Below are 20,641 nucleotides of genomic sequence, written 5' to 3'. Positions count from 1 at the left end.
TGCTGGGAAGAAGATAAGTTCCCATATTTGGTGGACGGAGTCATAATATCTTTTAAAAACGACATCATATGAAAATATGGCCAAGAAGATGAAAAGTTGCTGGCTCCATCTCCAGAACGAGATTTTGGAATTTTTTTCAACTCACGGCGATACGTGTCCTTTTTATTCTTCCAACGAGCGGCTACAGTTTTCTCTAAAATAATTTTACATCCAATAGTTCTTAAGCATTACCATTCTATAGTAAATGAAATAATGGGAATTCGGACAGCAAAATAAATAGAAGTTCTCATTTGTTTTGCGATGTTTTTATTAGATCTTTCTTAGACTGAAAACGTACGAAACAAAGAGTATTAAAACATTTTATCGATATAGGACATAAAAAGAAATTGGGTGAAAAAATAGATAAAATTGTAGATACATAAAAGAAAAATGCTTTCTTTAAACAACAAGAATAAATAAAACTAAGAGAAAAAAATAAAAACATATAAGCATCTTTGTCGCATATTAACTAGGCGCTAGTATAAAAATATAATTTGCATCTCACTCAGCTTTAATTTTTTATTACAGATTTCTTGCCACGGGAACCACCTATAAACATTCGGGACACGAATTCAGAGTTGGATATTCCACAGTTTCTGAGATCGTAAAGGAAACAAGTGCCATTATTTGGGGAAAATTATAAGGAGATTACATGCCATTTCCTGGTCAAGAGCAGTTGGAAGTAATAATCGAAGAATACAATGCATTGTGGAATTTTCCAAACTGTTTTGGATCTATTGACGGAAAGCACTGCCAAATAAAATGTCCTCCCAAAAGTGGAACGACATATTTTAATTACTTGAAATATTATTCTCTCGGACTACAAGCGGTTGCCGATGCTAACAAAAAATTTATCACTATAGAAGGGGGTGCAAAAGGATCTGAAAGTGACGGTGGTATTGGTCTTCGACACTTTACAATTTGTTAGAGATAAATGGACTAAATGTACCTCCAGACCGAGCATTACCAAATTCTAATATTATTATGCCAAATGTCCTGATAGGTGATGAGGCATATCCGCTAAAAACCTATCTAATGAGGCCGTATCCAAGACCAAGAAATAGAATTTTAGATAATGAAAAGCAACGTTTCTATGACCGTCTTTCATGTGCACGAAAATGCTTTGAAAATGTATTTGGTATATTATATCAAAAATTTAGAATTTTTCATACAAGTATTTTACTTAAAGAACAAACCGCTATTAATGTTATTAAATGCGCATGTATACTTCACAATTTCATTAGACACTATGATGAAGGTCGCGATTTGGATTACTTAAATGTTCTAGAGAAAAAAACAAAACAGTATAAACTTAAACCCAAGAATGACAGTTCGAAATAATAGAGCAGCTAATACGGCGATAAACATTCGAAATTCATTTAAACAGTATTTTGCAGAGGATAATTTATAAGTTTTGTAACTTAAAATTAATAAAATAATTTCTAAGTTATACTAGTGTTTTTTTACTTACTTGATAATCCCAAAATCTCTCCCACCTCTATATAAACTTTGTCCCTTAAATATATATTTTTATGTGACGCCAGTTTTGTGTTCCAAAGTGCAGGTCTTGCCTGAATTTCTGCAATTAAAACCTCAGAAACGTCCTCCTCTGTTGAAGCCATATTGACGACTAATCGCGCCAAATCGCAATAGAAAAACAAATCCGTTTGTTTTCGTCGCGGTCGCGTCGCGTCACGTCGCCGCGCTAATCGCTCTCACTCTGAATGCTTCTATTTAGTAACGCAGTGTCCTACGTGAGCGATCAGTTGCGACGAAGCTAACGACGCGATGCGATGCGTCTATAATGCGATGAGGGGCGAAGCGATGCGATTCGATGCCGCTGTCCTATGTGGGAATCGCGTCGCTCACATCAGTCATGCCACAGCGTTTCTCGGTGGTTTCACTATGAACAAACGCATTTCTTTTTTGCTCGAAAACTCTTACTTGAAATACAAATTCGTAAAAAAATTTCAACGCAAAAGAAGTAAAACCAATATTATATACTTGGAAAGGCATTTACATGGTGAATTCCATCATCTGTATGAACAGTTGAGAAGTCAACCCACCAAATTTAAGGAGTATGCACGAATGTTACCAACAACATTTGATTACATTTTAAAGGCCATAAAACCTGCAATACTATTAAGTTCTACAAACTTCCAACGGCCTATATCTGTCGAAGAAAGATTAATGCTGACCGTGAGATAAGTAAAAAAAAAAGTTCACAAAAAAATCTAATGAAATTCTGAATAATATAGTTAATATCTCAATACAGTGGTTATTACTTATGATCTACTCTAACATGTTTGTAGGAGTAACCTTAGAGGAGGGCAAAGCTGAATCATTTTTTTCCAGTTCTTTTATTAATATTTGTTGCATATGTGTCCTAAACTTCAGTTTATTTAATGCTGGGAATTGTTTCATCAAAGGTAATAAAAACTTGAACCAGCATATGTCATCATCGTCCTCGTTGATTTGTTCCTTACGCAATAAGTTTATTTTCTCTCTTTCAATTTCAAGGAAAGCCTCATGAAATTCTTCGCCAACTTTTTTTTTCTTACAAGAGCGATTTTGTGTTACTGGAGCTGCGCGCTTTGAAGGCATGGAACGTGACGGCGTCTGCTGAATAATGGAACTAGAGGGCATCTGTTGGAGAATGATGCAGTCTTGTGTGTCTAGCCCAGATGTGGAAATCGTAGTCCCTGGTTGCAGAGTGATGTGATCATTGCTTTCCGTGCATGCTGTTTCTGCTGTAGAACTGGTGTCCTCTGCCATAGACATCCACGACTCAAGTTCACTAATTTCTTCAACAATTATATTATGTTCATCTGTGTTTTGTGATTCATCATCCATAGTTGCCGATTCCGATAGAATTATACTATTGCTTTCTTCGTTAGAGAATTCTTGTAAATTTTCTGATTGTCGGATGTTACCAGTAGTTTTTCAAGGCTTTATTATTATTCTTAAAAATGACATGCATTCAAAATAAGGCCATGTGCCTTTATATTTTGGTTCGCTATCAGCATCAGCTCCTGAACGGGGTTTTGGAATTTTTTTCAATTCCCTACAATAAGTATTTCGCAGATGTTTCCATTTTTTCTTGACGGTATCATCTAAAACAAAAAATTTGTGAATTAAACCTGCTTTTATTCCATACTCGAGTTGTACTGTAATGGAAACATTTTTTTTTCAAGGGCTGTTCCTCGAGTTGTTCTGAATGTTTTACTCTGTTACATCAAATAATTTTTAGAGCTTGTATAAATAAATAACGTTTTGATTTCAGATACTTGGCTACTGGGGTACAATTTCGCCAAATCGCTTTCTCATTCAGAATTTCGAAATCATCTGTTTCCAAGATTGTCATAGAAGTTTGTATAGCCATATGGAAAACATACTTACCAGTTCACATGGCTAAACCCACTGTAAAAGACTTCAAACTAATAGCGCAAAGCTTTTGCGACAGATGGCAATATCCTCACTGCATTGGAAGTATCGACGGGAAACACATCCGCATAAAAAAACCGAGAAACTCTGGTTCTATGTATTATAACTACAAGGGTTACTTTTCAATCGGATTACTGGCTCTAACTGATGCAAATTATAAGTTTGTAATGGTTGATGTAGGCTCCTATGGTAAAGATAACGACGCAGGAGTGTTTGACAATTGTTCCCTTAAACAGGCTCTTAAACTGGGAAGACTGCAACTATCCAAAGAAGAAAATTTGCCAGGGTCTAATATAGAAGCACCATACGTTTTAGTGGGAGATGCTGCATTCCCTCTGAAAGAATATCTAATGAGACCTTTTCCAGAAAAGACGACAAAAGAAGGTGACCCTAAAGACAACTATAACTATCGCCTATCTCGGGCAAGAATGGTAGTGGAATGCTCTCTTTCGGCTCAATAGTATCCAAATTTAGAATTTTACAGAAAGCTGTCGAAACCAATGTAGAAAATGCTGAGCATATAGTGAAAGTAATCACTTTGCTTCACAATATAATTCGCGATTTGGAATCCATCACTGAAGCCGAAACCACATCTTTTCGTGAGACCTACCGGTATTTGCCAAAAACACCGCACCACAATTTAGGAAAAAAGTTTAATGCTTCATCCCGGGCAGCTATTACAGTAATAGAGAAATTCAAACAATTTTTTGAACAACACCCTATAAATAGGAATGAATAAATTTGATTTTATTGTTAATATTTTTGTACTTACATGTCGTTCCCATGACTTCACCGACCTTTTCCCATTCTCTGTGCGTTAATAGTCTGTCGTGGTAACTCTTATTTCTCTTGTCCCACAAAACAGGACGTTCCTGTATTAAATTGATTGAAATTTCTAGATCCATGCTTTGATTTAGTTCCGACAATCACGTGCGAATCGCCCGAAATTATCAACCCAACTGATTATGTCGCATCGCTTTGTATCGTATGTACGCCGCTCGTCGCATGCAATCGCTCACGTAGGCCATGCCATATGATCGACAGCCGTTTGATTTTGACGCATCGCATCGCAACTGATCGCTCACGTAGGAGACTGCGTAACATTAGATTGTTTTACTTTCGTCGCGTCGCTCGACGCAACGCTATCGCGACGCGACGCTCGTCGCTCCCACTCTGAACAGTGCTTAACAATAATAAAATATAAGAGATGATTTTTTTCTTACTTAAAAGGGAATTTGTGTACCCCCCTGGGTAAAATCGGGATGGTCGTTTCCAAGTTCTTCTCTCCCCATATGGTTTGCCTCTGGTCCATAAAGTACTGGTCACCTTTCACCTTAAATAAGGGTTAAAATTCAATTATTTTTACTGAAAAAAAATATCGAAATTTATAAATTTACCGTGCGTCTATCTCCGGAAAGCATCACTTTCCATTCCGCGTGTGCTCTCCCTCTTAATACTACCCTTATGGCTGGAAAAAAGGGAATTTTATCAATCCTTTGTATGCAAAAAAAAGAGATGAATTTGAGATATTGGCGTCTTAATATGCAAATTAAAGGGTGTTCTTGACCCCTTTTTTTTAACATTTAAATGCTCTTAAGGGTCGACATATTGGGAGTAATAATTTTTGCTTCAAGAGCCAGACTTACCCTTGAAATGTATAGTTCCGTTAATTAGTTCTATATCGAGAAATAATGATTTTAATTTTTAATTTATTGCTTAAATATTTAATTTAATTTTTTTTTTAATATTTATTAACTTAATTTTTAAAACGTTATTTTTTATTAATTTACTTCTGGTTTAATTTTCATAATTCTAATTAAAAATGTATTTGATTTTAAATAAATTTGCCTATTTATCGTATTAAAAAAATCATAAAAAAATTAAAAAATTTATTTGAAAAAATTGTATTTCGTCCTTGAGAGAAAATTGGTAAAAAAAATTTAAGAAATTCATAATTAATAATAAAAACCTCACAATTAAAATTAATTTAAAAAGTTATTTGGCTAATTCAATAATCAATTTTAAAAATAATTAAAATTAGACTTAAGAAATTACTCCTAATTAAAAAACTAAGTAAATTACACATTCTTCATTTATCAAAATGTAAATTATATAAAAAGCATTTTTAAAATTAAAAAGTGAGTGAATTAATTCTTTAAAATTAATTCTAAAAATTTCTTAATTAAAAAATCAGGTTAATTATGAATGCTTAGAATCAATTAAAAAAATACTCTTAATTAAAACAAAATGTATTAACTCCTCAAGATTAATCATAAAAATTAAAAATTCTTTAATAAAAAGGTTAGTTTTAAAACCGGAAGTAAATGAAAATAATAAAAAGATTCTAATCTACTTAGCATTGTTTTCCAAAATTCCTCAGACCGATAGATTTTAAAAATGCGTATGTCCTTGCCGGTATATAAAACCAAATCACACCAATTACGGTTGGTCACCTCTAATATTCCTCGAATTTGAAAAATATAATCATGTTCTTTGCTTACTTCGCCATTTTTTAATAAAAATTCTAAATTCTTGTTTTCAAGATACACACAACCGCAATGTCTAGGGATATTTTGAATAAATTTGTATATATATTTTTTAATATGATCTTTTTTTTTAAATTTATTTGCAAGTTTAAGAGTAGTTTATAAGGTAATAAAAAAACCCAAAAAATTTTAAATAATTTATATTTTTTCTAAAAAAATGCAAAAAAATTAAAGTTGTTGAGAAACTAGGTTTTACAAAAATTTAATTCTTAATTTTAAATTAACAAAAAATAAACAAAAACAATATTCAATAACTTGTATGACCTCCACGACTGTTCACAACTGCTTGACATCGTCTGGGCATGCTTAGAATTAAATGATCAATATCATCTTGGGGTATCTCATTCCAGGCTTCTTGAAGTGTCAGAAACAAAGTTCTTCTATTGTCTCTTGGTCTTTCCATACGAAGAACTCTTCTTTGAAGCATATCCCACATGTGTTCAATGGGGTTTAGGTCCGGGGATTGAGGTGGCCATGGTAAGACATCGATATTATTCATTTCTAGAAACTCTCTAGCAACCCTTGAAGTGTGTGGTCTGGCATTGTCGTGCATGTAAACAAAGGTTTGGCCAATTGCTGCTGCATACGGAATAACAACAGGTGCCAGTATCTGATCCACGTATAATCTGCCAGTTAAAAAGTTTTCTAATAAAATGAGGTCTGTTCTTCCTCCAATACTAATGCCTCCCCAAACCATGATGGTTCCGCCACGAAAAGAATGCACTTCCTGGACATTGCACAGGCGGTTTGCGTTTCCAGGCTCTCTCCACATGCGAACTCTTCTTGAGTCGGGGTAAATTCCAAACCGAGACTCATCAGTAAACAGCACATTTGCCCAACTTTCATTTTGCCACAACAAATGTTCTTCCGCCCACAAAAGTCGTACTCCTCGATTACCCCAGGACAACGGTTGCACCCTTAAAGGCCGACGACTACGTAGGTTGTTTTCGTGCAAACGTCGGCGTACAGTATCGGCTGAAACCTCAACGTTATGCACTTGCTGTAGCATGATTTGCAATTCTGGTGCTGTTACAGTGGGGCGTCTTCGAGCATTTAAGTGTAAAAAGCGGTCCTGTAGAGGGGTTGTAATACGTAAGCGACCTCTATGCCTTTCCGCCACATCGCCTTCTTCTCGATACCGTGCATATAAGCGTGAAATTACGCTTTGAGTAGTGCCCATGTTCACTGCAACCTGTGCTTGCGTCATACCACCATCTAAAAGGCCCACCGCTCGTATCATTTCTTCTCTCGTTAAATGTCTGCGCTGCATGCTTAGCAAGAACTATACTGAGCTCTATGAACAAACTTTTTTCCAAAAAAACGCAAACACTTTTTTTTGGTAAAAGAATTCAAGACAATAAATAACGATATGTGTATTTGTTTATTTATTTGAGATAAATAAATTAAGTAGAAAAATGTACAGTGTGGTTTAAGCAGTCTAAAATAAGGATAAAGTCTAGATATTTTTATATTTATAGCAAGTAAATAAAATTTTAACAAATTAAAAAAAAAATTAAGAAAATTCTAAATTATCCCTAGACATTGCGGTTGTGTGTATTTTTCTCTTATTTTGTACTAGCATTTAATCTCTATTACTCCATCATCGCCCACAAGTCCAGCTGGTGAAGCAGCGATGAATGGATAATTCTGGTGTATTACTAACCCGGTCTTAGTTACCTTAACATTTTTTAATTTAGAGTATGCTTTTCTTGCTTTATCTTCATTAAAAATTCCATAATCGGTTGCAGGGGTGCGAAATTGTTTTTTTATTGTTATACTTTGAATTATTGAGTTAAATGAATTAGCTTCTTTTGCTTTGCAAGTTTTTGCAAAAAATGAAGCTGTCACACGAACTGATCGTTCGTTTCTCCAAGGATCGCATTCTCTTTGAAGCCTGGTTTTTTGTTCTAAATCCTTTCTTTCCGACTTCGAGAGACACAGATTTTTTAGAAAAGCGTTACATTTTAGGCGCAAATCCCTGGTGTTCTCTTCAGTATTCTCCTGTATTTTGATTGTTACTTTTGCGATGTTTTTTTGTGTTAGCATTTTGCTGTTAGTTTGTAAATAGTGTCCTTCAAAATGGGTCACATATGTCTTTTTTGTTTTTTTACTCCACATTTTTTGGGACATTTTTTTGTCTTGGTCGGGTCTTGTTAGTTTTTTTTTTTGGTATTCCTAAATCGGATTCCACTTTTGATGCCAAAATATCTTCCCGAAGTTTCCTTATAAACCGCGAGCATTTAATATTTCTTTCCCCCTGTAATGAACAATTTTTCAATTGAGATTTTCAACTGAATTGCTTATGCTTACCCTTTTTCTTAATAAATAAATTAAAAATATCTTTATTAAAAAATAGATTGTCATCTCCGGAATCAATTTTGAGTGGATTAATAGTTTCTATAGTCCATTTCTTAATCCGTAGGAGCACACGAAAGGGTCGATAGCCATAAAACGGTCGTAAACCATTGGCGTCCCACTTTTCAAGTACATTAAGACCTGAATGTTTTCATTTGTTGGGTTTATTTAATAGTGCAAGAAACAGGCCAATTTTAGCCATGAATTCTTTGAATTACTTAAGTACCTAATGAGCAAGTTCTTTTTAACCCTTATAAGTAGATATTGTCTAGGTAGGTAAATATGGAGGTATAAGTATTATAGGTACCTAAATTGTGCAATCTTAAATGCAAACAGGTAGTTATATTTTATGGTATATAATGTAGATATATCCTAAAAACTTAATTTATTTTTCAGTATTGTTGCGCATTTGTTTTAAGAATGTCAAAGTTTAGCCCCGTAGTGTGTAAAGGTGTTTTAGATTTTAAAGCAAGGACTATAGTACTAAACGTACATGATGCACTTGTGCATCAAATGCCTCTAAGTACTGTTAGAAATCTAGTTTCTACATGTGCCAATATGACAGGCATAAGTAAAGCAACAATTTACAGATACACCGTGAGCAAGTGCTGGCAGGATAAAAATGTTGGAAGCTCCCGTCAGGCTTTTTTAAAAGGTTTATCGACTGGCTTGAAGTCTCCTTCTGGTAAGGGCCACAGATTAATAATTACACATATTGGGAGCTATAAAGGATTTTTAAATGGCGGTCTGTTTGAATTCGAATCGAAGTCAACTAAGGATTACCACGAAGAAATGAACGCTGATGTTTTTGAAGATTATTTTTCCGAAATGATCAAGTCAATTCCCGAAAATTCAATTATTGTTTTGGACAATACCAGACTACCATTCAAGATTAAAAGAAAAATTACCATCATCCTGCTGGCGTAAAAAAGGAAAATAAAAAACTGGCTTACCGAAAAAGAAATACCTTTTGGAGATGACGCAGTAAAAGCAGAGCTTCTGACAATAGCTACAGAAAATAAATCAAAATATAAAAGACACGTTGTTGGCGAAATGGCAAAACAACACAATATAACTGTACTTCGTTTGCCACCTTACCATTGTGAATTAAATCCTATAGAGTTAATTTGGGCTCAAGTAAAAGGATTTGTGGCTATACTCTATTTCAGAAGTGTGTAGAGCAATAAAACCTCATTAGGTATGCAAAAGTGGTACCTGGTGATCCACCAATATTTTATGCCACTACCTTAGTTGGGTATTAGTTTCAATGTAAAATTCTTTATTTTCGTTGATTGCAGGTAGTGCCACCCGGTTTTGGGTCAATTTATGAGTTTTGCCCATTGTTACCCACTGATAAACATTGAAAACGGTTCGCCAAAGGCGTGCAACTGAGACTTGTTTTTTACCTTATAATTAATGTACTTAAATGCTATTTTATTTTAGAAAGTTACTTTTGTTTAAATGGAATAATATATTTTTTTTACAAATTTATTGAACATAATATGTAGAGAAAAACAGTTGAAAATGTCACTTTTGGATCTGGCACTTCTTGAACAGTGTATAACAATTTTAAATTATAATAGATTGTAGTCTTCTTCGTCATCTGACGAACTGTCATCACCTCTTGACATTATAATTAAAGGATCGACTGTCTGATCGATGAGGTTGTCAAGATCCCACATTTTGTCCTCTTGCTTAATTACATGCTGGACTGCTTTTCGCCAATTCTCTGGTGTCGCTTCCGTAATGGCTTGATCAAACAGTAGCTTAACATCTTTCATTTTAAAAGTCGTGTTTTGTCTTGCTACAAATCCTTTTACCTGCGCCCATATCAGTTCTATAGGATTTAGTTCGCAATGATATGGCGGTAAGCGCAGTACAGTTATATTATATTTTTCGGCTATATCTTCCACGGCGTATTTCATGAAACGAGTTTTGTGTAAGTTTGCTATTGCCCGCAGTTCTTTTTTTATCAAATTTGCTTCAAACGCAATACCTTTTGCAGTCAGCCAATCGATAATTTCTTGCTTTCTCCAACTTGAAGTTGGCGTCTTCTCTATTCGCCGTGAATGATAGCTTGCGTTATCCATAACCACCACCGAATTAGCCGGAAGAAATTTTATCATTTCACCAAAATAGTCCTCGAAAACGTCTGAGTTCATGTCTTCATGGTAATCTCCTGTGCGAGTCGACCCAAAGGTTAGCAGACCTTCTTTTAAAAATCCCTCTTCGCTTCCAATATGTGTGATTATAAGTCTCTTTCCTTTTCCCGAAGGTACTTTAATACCCGTAGACAGGCCTTCTATGAAAGCTTGGCGAGCACTGGTTATATTTTTGTCTTGCCACATTTTTTGGACTATATAACCTTCGTTAATCCACGTCTCATCAAGATAAAAAACTTTCTTTTGCTCCCTGCGGTACTGCTTGATACTTCTCAAGTATTGTCGTCTCCAACAAACAATTTCGTCGCTCTCCAGTAAAAGTGCTTTGCGGTTATGCTTTTCCCAGGCAAAATCCATATTTTTTAAAGTTTTCCATAAAAGTTTTCTACTTATCAACGGAATACTGTCATCTCGGCCAAGCTCCATTAAAATTTTGTCTAGGGTGGGTATTTCCTTTTTAAAATAAAAAGAGTGAACTTTTCTTCGAATTATACATTTAGCATTTTCATCAAGGACTTTTGTAGGTCGTCCTGGCTTTTGCTTGGGAGATTCCACTTGACCTGCTACTTTTCTTTCCCGCAACAATTTGAAAATGGTGGACTTTCCAATTCCACTCATTCGAGAACATTTTTCAACAATTTCTTGCACAGTAAAACTAGGGTAATCGTGTTTTATGCAATCATGTACATTTAAAATAATAACTTTTTCACTCAGCGATAGTGGAGAATTTTTAGTACATCTTTTCGTTGGACTGAATACCTCCATTTTTTAAATATTGGGATAATAATATTGTGATTACACTACAGCGTAGCAGTGACTACTAACGTTTAAAATATGATTTAAAAGTATTTATAGTCTGTATATATTACCTGACCCCATTTTTGCATGTTACAAAGCGTTAAAAGATAGGTACCTATACAAAAGGATTAAAAGTATTTATTTAGTATTTAATCTCTTTCAAAATAAAGGCATTTAATCCGTGAAAATTAAATTCATAAATATTATAAGTACCTGCGCCTATGAACTACCACGAAATGTAGCCAAACAGAACGGAATTCCCCAGTTTATTGCTCTATACACTTCTGAAATAGAGTATAGAAATAATAAAACCTTTAAACTGAAAGATGTGAGAGAACTTCTGAAAGCAGCAGTGGATAACGTTACCCAAGAAAATTGGAGCAATGCTGTGAATCATGCTATAAAAGAAGAAGAAAAGATGTGGACCCTCAATAATCTTCTAGAAGAAACTGTCCAACCCTTAGTTATAACAGTGAGAATGTCTGAGTCGGATGAAAGCGATGAGAGTAATGAAATGTGTGATTTATAAATTGATTTTTTTTTTTTGTATATTTCGTAAATATTTTTATTGTAATATATGTAAATATGGTTAATAAATTAAAAGATCCTTATATTTATGTACCTTTCTTATAAATGACAAGATATGTTTGGAGAGTTGCATTTTTTATTGGTTGGTATTAAAAAAATGAAATTTTATTTTATTTTTTAAACATTTAAAAAACAATCAAATTGCGGTATTAATCAAATTTTTGTATTTCATTTTATTTGCCCTAGTTTTATAATGAGGCTTTTCCGTTTTTAAGAAATGTTTCTTGTTAATTTAATAAATATAGGTTATACCTACCAACCATACTTTTTCTAAAAATCTTTATCTAACAGATAATAGATAAAATCCAACATTATTTATAAATTTTTCATAACAGATAATTATTTAACTTAAAAATTAAAATCAATATCCATAGTCGGGACGACACTGGCAACCCGTTTGTCATAAAAATGAACTCGAAACCATTGTTCTAAATTTTACGACCTATTGTATTTGAGACCATACAGGACTTGTCCACTTAAAATAGGTAAAAACAGCCTGGTTTATCATTTTGTTACATGTAGAAAAATGGAAGACTCACCCTAGGGGTAATTTATGCTACTTCTGCATGAATAATGAGGCACTGTGCTCTCACCAAAAAGGAAATAGAGTATAGGATGTTAAAATACCTCTTGTAAAATGGACTCGCCTTGTATATACCTTGATCTTCCGCTGTTTCTGAGTTTTCTGGAAACTCAAGTGACTCGGAAATAGAATCTTCCAAACAGTTATTGTTGTTGCTAGAGTTTCATTACAGCTTTAGAAAGTATGTGTGCTAAATCTTATTTTGCAACTCGATTTCCTTCTGATAGGAATAAAATATTATTTATAAATTCATAAGGGTGAACCACCCTTCTGATGGACGGTAAGGGGTAATGGATGGGATATGAAAATTTGTTATTAATTAGGGAGTATGTGTACTTAATATTATTGTACAACTCGATCTATTCCTGATAATTTAGTAGATGCGTTATTAATTAAAATGCATTTATGCATAAGATACCCGCCAAACGGGTGCGAAGTGGTTGGGGTTAAAATACCGCAAATCCGTAAAAGATAAAAAGACATTGTATTTTACCTCAGGCAGTAGGTTTGTACATAAAATGTTGGCTGCCAAAAATTGGCTGCTAACTTCACACTGGTAGAAATTCCTAGTTAAAACTGAATTTATCAATTTCTGAAAATAATAGTTAACTTTATAATATATTTCTAATTAAAAAACAAAAAAAAATTAAGTTATTGATCATTTCGAAATTAAAATTATTATAATTCATTAGAAAACTAGGAGTTTAATTTATTGTTCCAAACTAATTTTTAAAAAATCCTCCTAACTAAGACATTCCTAATTAAAAGTTAAATAGTATCCTTAAACTCAATATTCTCAAAATCGTTTTCTTCATTTTTTCATTTAATATGCAAAATCCAAAATTAAAAAAATAACTCAAATTAATACAATAAGTTTGTCCAAAAAATTGAAATTAAATATTTTACTCCTGTAAAAGTTTTAAAATTTCTATAATGTAAATTTAGGCAAACAAAAACAAAATCTTATACAGAGTGTGTGTCCAAAAAATGTAAGTAACATTTGTCCCCTCCTCTCTGAACCTTTTTCTACTATACAGTGCTTTCATTTCAAAACGATCCACCCTTAATAACTTTCTTAAAAAAAAAAATTAAAATAAAAAAACACGTCAAATTAGATATACAGGGAGACTTAATTATGCATTTACTGAATTTCTGTCAATCACCTCCTCACCTCCAGCTAACCTCACTTTAATATGTCAAATGGGAACCCCCATCGTGGTAAGGAGATACAGCATAGTATAGTATACGTGATACATATATAGTATAAGATACATCATAGTAAGGAGCGTAAAATTCTCTATTCAACGGTACCAAAAAAATTAAATCGGTAAATGTGTAAGCAAATTGTTAGCGAAAATGTCTAGAAATAATGAATATTTTATTTACGCCAAACTTTGGTATGTCAAATGGCTACCCCATGGTGTGATACATTATTTTAAAGGGCATTCATTATGCTATCAATGGTTCTAAAAAAAAATTAAATTGATTGACCAAGAAGCAATTAAAGTGTAAATCGGTAGGGTAGAAAAACAAATTTAATTAGTTTAACAAATTTATTTTATTAAATGTTCAAAATGCGCGCCGTTATTAGCAAGACAATAAAAAAGCCTATTTTCAAACTCCTTACGAACATTGGCAAGGGTCTGCCCGCTAATTTCTCTGCATTTTTGAAATATTCTATTTTTTAAATTCTCAATACTCTCAGGTGGGGTTTTATAAACTTTGTTTTTTAAGGAGCTACAAAGAAAAAGTCTAGTGGGGTTAGGTCCGGAGACCGCGCAGGCCATTCGATTGCACCACGTCTGCCAATCCACTTTTCTCGAAAATTTTCATCAAGCCACTCTCGAACTACCAAAGTGCTGAAAATGTATATTATTTTCATTCAATAATATAGCACCATGTTGATTTACTTGATTTTCCATAAATTGGATGATGGAAGGGTATATTGCATTTTCTAAAAGGTTTAAATAAATTTCGCCACTCAAATTTTCTTCCAAAAAAAATGGCCCCATTATTTCATTCCCATAAATTCCTGCCCAAACATTAATTTTTTGTGGATATTGGGTATGGCCTTCCCGAAAAACATGTCTGTTAAACAGTTATGTCTGTTCACCAGGCCATTTAAAAAAAAGGTCGATTCGTCACTGAAGCAAATGTTCTTCAATAAATGGGGATCGTCGTCAATTCGCTGGCACATCACTTCACAAAATTGAATTCTCCTATCAAAATCATCTTCTCCGAGTTCATGAAGAATATGAATTTTATAAGGAAAGAACTTTTTGTTTTTTAAACTTTATGTACGGAACCAGTGGAAATATTTGTTAGTTTTGCGGCCTTTGGTATAGACAAAGTTGGATCCATATCAATTCTAATACGTATTTATGGCTCACGTTTTTATCTTGATATCTTTCATTAAATGCTCTCGCGGTTCTGCAAGCACGCCGATCTTGAGCTCTGCTCTGAGTAAATAAGGTAATAAGGCCTGTCGGGTAATAAGGCCTATATTCAGAAAAACCGCTTTAAATTAATCGCAAATCGATTGCGTTGGGTCCGCGTCTCCTATTGGCCCATTTACAAACGACATTCGAACGGAGTACCCGCGTTCCTCGCTTTCGGGCGTCAGTAAGTTCCAACAACTTGTGTTGACGGGTCGCCGCGTGTGATATTATAAGGATAAAACGAACAAAAACGTAAGTATTTTTAGTATTTATAACTGCAGATATTTTGGTTAGACTTTATATTTTGTGATTTCAATAGTTTATTAGATTAAATTTAGCCGAAATAAATTTACATAATATTTTGTCATGGATGGGTAATAAGGCCTATAAAAATAAGCTATAGGCCTTATTATCCTCATGACAAATTAATGTTTTTATTAACATATTATTAAACTTCTAAACTATTCTCGTTTTATTTTCAGTGATTTTTAACATCATGGATTTAATATCAGCAGTTCGATGTGTTCAACGCGGTACTCTGAGTACATATGGGGCTGCGGCAAGGTTTAATATTCCCAGAAGAACCATTAGAAATCATGTTCAGAATGGAATCCTAATAAAAAGACTAGGTCGTAAATCTATTTTAAAAGAAGAACAAGAAGCTGATCTCGTTAAAAGAATAATAAGATTTAGTGAAATAGGTCTACTTGTGACTCCACGGATTCTTCGTCGATTGGTATTCAGATTCTGCGAAGATAATAAAATTGCTCATCAATTTAATACAACTTCAAAACTTGCTGGTAAAGACTGGTTAAAGGCTTTTATGAAGAGAAATCGTGTAATTTCTAAAAGAAAAGCACAGTTTATGAATCCAGCTATATAGGGCTCAAAAACTTAATAAATTTATAGTTGATGATCATTTTTTAAAAATAGGTATGATGTATGATGATCTTGATATAATTAATCACCCTGAAAGACTTTATAATATGGATGAAAAAGGATGCCGCTTGACTATTCACCACTAGCCAACCGTTTTAGTTAAGAAAGGGGTAAAACGTGTTCACTTTCAATCGTCAGAACATGCAGAGAGTGTGACAATTGCAGGATGTGTCAATGCCCTTGGAATACCAATACCTCCTATGATTATTTTTAAAGGAAAGAGGCTAAAGCCAGAATTACATGATAATTTGCCATCAGGAACTCTACTGGAAAAATCAAGTAAAGGCTACCTGACTAACGAACTTTTTAAAGAATTCCTCAAGCACTTAGCCTGATACAAAAGTCCAGGAAGGTGCCTCTTAGTTTTTGATGGTGCAGCTTGTCATCTTGATTTGTTAATTGTTGATGTTGGAGACTCACTTGATATAGATCTCAACTGTTTACCATCGAATACAACACATGAGCTTCAACCCCTCGACAAATCTGTATATCGTTCATTTGAGCATCATTGGGATAATGAGGTTTTATTATTCTTGGATCAGAATCCTAACAAAAAGCTGACCAAATCACGTTTTAACATCATACTTTCAAATGTTTGGTCTAAATGCATGACACATAGTAACATGATAAACGGTTTTAAGGCTAGGTCTGTTTCCATTAAATCCCGAGGCAATTCCAGAAACAGCATTTGCTACTTCAATTCTCTCAGACGTACCGGCACCGAATGATACCAACAAAGAAAATAGGCGTCCACCTGAATCTCCTCAACCTGGTCCGGCTGGAATGGCATCCAACAAGTCTGGCGAATTTTCCTATTCCAATGTTTACTCTTCTGACTCGGTTTCGACTGATGACCATATCCCTCTTGCTGAATTAAAGAGACGAACAACAAAAGTCACTTCTTTTAATGAGCTTTTGCCCACACCAGTAAAAACTAATGAAAAACCTAAAAAAAATCGAAAAAAGCTCTAAACTACAAAGGAACTCCAGTCACTAGAGATCTTTTTACCGAGGAGAACAAAAGTCGTGCCAAATTGAATAAAGCATATTGAAAGCTCCAGGGAAAAGTTAAGTACCGAATGGTATTGCCATGGATGTGAGGAAGACAGTCAGGCCGATATGAGGCAGTGCAGCAAATGCCTTAAATGGTACCATGAGGAATGTGTTGGCTTAACAGTCAATGACTGAGTGATTTTGAGTGTCCCGATGGCTGCTAAACTTCGCCCAATTAACGAGTTGTGCCATTTTTATGTATAGGCTTTATTAAACCTCCATCGGATAATAAGGCCGATTTGCGTTATTTTTCTTAATATTTATTTTTTGTTTTCTAGTTTTTTTAGAGATTATTTTTTTAAGTTTGTTAAAATTAATATAACCTTATAAGCACTTTGGTGTATTAAACTAAATATGAACATTACATCAGTCTTTCACTTTATTCAATTTTTTTCTTAGCTAGGCCTTATTCCCCTCAAGTACCTTACACATACAAAGTTATAAGACTGCAAAGATTTTTGCAATAAATTTGAAGACACTCTTTTTTCTCGCAAATAACGGTACACATTCTTTACTTAAAAAAATAAATAATTTGCTTGAACTAAATGTACTGTTTGTTACCACACATTTTAACTTCTAAATTGCTTGTATTTTTTTTTTTTTGATGATCTATTATAAAAAATGTAAGAATTTTAAAATGATGTAGGTACCACACTAAAAGTATTCATTTAAAATACCAAAGTTTGGCGTAAATAAAATATTCATTATTTTTAGACATTTTCGCTAACTATTTGCTTACACATTTACCGATTTCATTTTTTTTGGTACCGTTGAACAGAGAATTTTACGCAATTTACTATGATGTATCACACGATGGGGGTTCTCATTTGACATATTAAAGTGAGGTTAGCTGGAGGTGAGGAGGTGATTGACAGAACTTCAGTAAATGCATAATTAAACGTCCCCCTGTATATCTAATTTGACGTGTTTTTTTTTTTTTTTTTTTTTTTAAGAAAGTTATTAAGGGTGGATTGTTTTGAAAAGAAAGCACTGTATATACTTACTTATATACTATACTTTATACTATAAAAGACTCACTTCTTAATTTGAAATTTTCCACAGTATCCAAAATCACATTTCCAGAAATAATTTCACCTGCATAGTAGTATTCCCTTTCCAGCTGGATATCGAATTCACGAATGTAATCCATTATATTTCACTAAAATTCGTTGAAAATCCTCGTTTTAGGCCATCGAAGGTTTTTCATAACAGTTTAATCTGAAAATCCCTTTTAAGATCATAAATTACAAAAAAATATACTAATTTTAGAAGTTTTTTGTCTTTTGATACTGTAATAAAAGAAAACATTATCAAAACAAACTAACTATGAACGTTGAAATCCTTTTGGGACACTCTAGAAATATCTCTGAAAAGGTCTAAGTATTTTATCATATCTATTTAGGGTAATAATTAAATTGACCCACTTATAGGTGCACCCTATTTTTCATATACATAGAAGTAACCCCTAAGCAAAAAAATTTTTTTGAACATCTAAATTTTAACAAATCCTAAAACTTCTGATTCGATTTAATTAAAATTTAATTGGAAAAAAAATGTTTACCTTAAATCCTGAGACGCCATATAACAGGTGAACGTACACCCACACACAACATTTCCACGATTCAATTTACATGATTTTGTGCCTGAAAAACTGGAAATACAGGAATCAGTAACTTTTCCGAAGTTTCTTGGCACTTCCTGGTCACATATGAGACTATTATGAGACGTGTCTGGACGTATATTCGGAGCCTACGACTCAATCGTGTTTACACGTTCGCCTATAAATCGGCATTCTGGAAAATCTCTGCTGGAAAATTAAACTTTCGCATGAGTGTGTGTGTGTTTGTCAGCTGTTTTCCGGCGGATTTATTGATCGCTGAAAAATCGCAGGTCTTCGAGGGTGGAGGTAAGTGAGGCAAATGGAAATTGCTCTTCCTTTAATTAAATTTAGTTAGAAACCAAGGCGACCGGTCCTTGTGCTTGGGGTATAGTAAATCAGGGCTTATTAAAAAAAAAAATTTGTACAAAAATATTTTATAACGTTATCAGCAGTTCCCGTGGCCAACACCTCTCTAATTCCATGCAGACATGCACACAGCATTTGGCGCCACTAAGCCGACAATTAGCAAGTTTATACGAGCACCATAAAGTGGTTTAGTGGAAATCTGTTTAACACAATTCGCATGCATAAAAACTCGTAAACAGGTTTAGCTTTAATCGATTTAAATATGTGGATGATCCGGCTTTAAACAGCTTTAAACTACCTGTTACCACTTAACCCATTTACCTTCCAGTGCTACCAACACAAATGGGTTAATGCTAATAATAAACTAACTAGTCAACTTAACAATTTTTTTTAATTCCTAGGCTGCCCATGGTAAACAGCTGTTTAATCTTAAGGTGGAACTCCTTTCTTAATGCTGTTGAATTGTTTTGCAAGCAAATGTTCACAGCTTTTTTCTTTACGTAAATTCGGAATGTTTGACCTTAAAAGAGAGTGCTGCAAGTTGTTTATAGTGTGCCTCGTGCTGTCTACAAGCTTTTCGGTTAACAACTGATATACGTACAAATTCTAACCTTAGTAAATTCACAGTTTACTAAAAAAAAATTGTTTTTGTATAATAATATTTTGTAACGATAACGGCAGCTTACGAGTGGGCCAACACCACTCTAATTTTATGAAGGCATGCACACAGCATTCTGTACCACTAAGCAATCATAAAGTGGTTTAGTGGAAATCGGTTTAACATAATTCGCATATATAGACACTCATAAACCGCTTTATGAATCGTAAACCGGTTTAGCTTAAATCGATTTAAATAAGTGAATGATCCGGTTTTAACCCGCTGTAAACCACCGTGTAAACACCTGGTGACTCAACCGATTTAACTCCCAGTGCTACCAATACAATACTTACTTTAGAAAAATAGATAAACCGATATTTTAAACCGATATTTTTAAACCTGTCTTTGTTCCTGAGTGCTACTGAAGATTGTATTACGTAAAATTAACAAAATACAAAAATATATGCGACACTACAAAAATAAACACACAAGGTACCCATTGTTCAAATACAAAACATTGGAATTTCTTTTGTACTGACGAAATACTTTAATACTACGATATTCTAGTCCGATTAAATATTAGTGGAGCGGATTTTGCTCACTATTTTAAAGACTTTTTGTCCTTTTTCCTGCAATGGCAGATGTTTTCAAATGTTGTAGGAAATATAATGCCAATTGGATATGCATAGTTTGCAACAATATCTGCCATCCTAGTTGCATAAAAAGAACTAAACACTACGAAATTTTAAATGACAACTTAATCTACTGTTCCACTGAGTGCAGAGATCTGGCATCTAGAACTAGTGACGAAGATTATGACTCTAGAACCTTTCTGGGAATGGTACAAAATCTACAAGCTGAACTGGAGCATAAAAACAATTACATTACGCGGTTAAAGCGCAACTCTGCCGTATTGGAAGATGAGTCAACTGAGATGGAGTCAAAGTTTCGGAATGACCTTGAATCTTTAAAAGCTAAAGTTCCGGAATTACAAAACCAATTAGAAGAAAAAGATGTGTTAATTAAAAAGTACAAGGATAAAACTTATGCGGAGTGCGAAACCCAAACGTTAGCAAACAGTAATTCCACTTCAACTCAAACATTAATTGTGGGTAAAATTTCAAAAAGTTCC

General features: G+C 33.8%; 1 protein-coding gene across 1 annotated transcript in view; it reads right to left on the bottom strand.

The window, feature by feature from the left end:
* The window catches only part of LOC126750700 (arrestin domain-containing protein 3-like), a 36,924-nt gene extending 18,212 nt beyond the window's left edge, over nucleotides 1–18,712 (bottom strand). The window contains exons 1-4 of the mRNA XM_050460391.1: nucleotides 18,507–18,712; nucleotides 17,984–18,163; nucleotides 4,881–4,951; nucleotides 4,707–4,816 (exon numbers count right to left, since the gene is read on the bottom strand). Coding sequence (XP_050316348.1) covers nucleotides 4,707–4,816; nucleotides 4,881–4,951; nucleotides 17,984–18,095 — 293 coding nt within the window. The 5' untranslated portion in view covers nucleotides 18,096–18,163; nucleotides 18,507–18,712. The remainder of the gene's footprint in view (nucleotides 1–4,706; nucleotides 4,817–4,880; nucleotides 4,952–17,983; nucleotides 18,164–18,506) is intronic.
* Nucleotides 18,713–20,641: the final 1,929 nt, after the last annotated feature.

The sequence above is a fragment of the Anthonomus grandis genome, chromosome 2 (genome assembly GCF_022605725.1).
Source record: "Anthonomus grandis grandis chromosome 2, icAntGran1.3, whole genome shotgun sequence".
Lineage (NCBI taxonomy): Eukaryota > Metazoa > Arthropoda > Insecta > Coleoptera > Curculionidae > Anthonomus > Anthonomus grandis.
The sequence above is the reverse complement of the archived record's forward strand: the minus strand, read 5'-3'. Positions and strand labels throughout refer to the sequence as shown.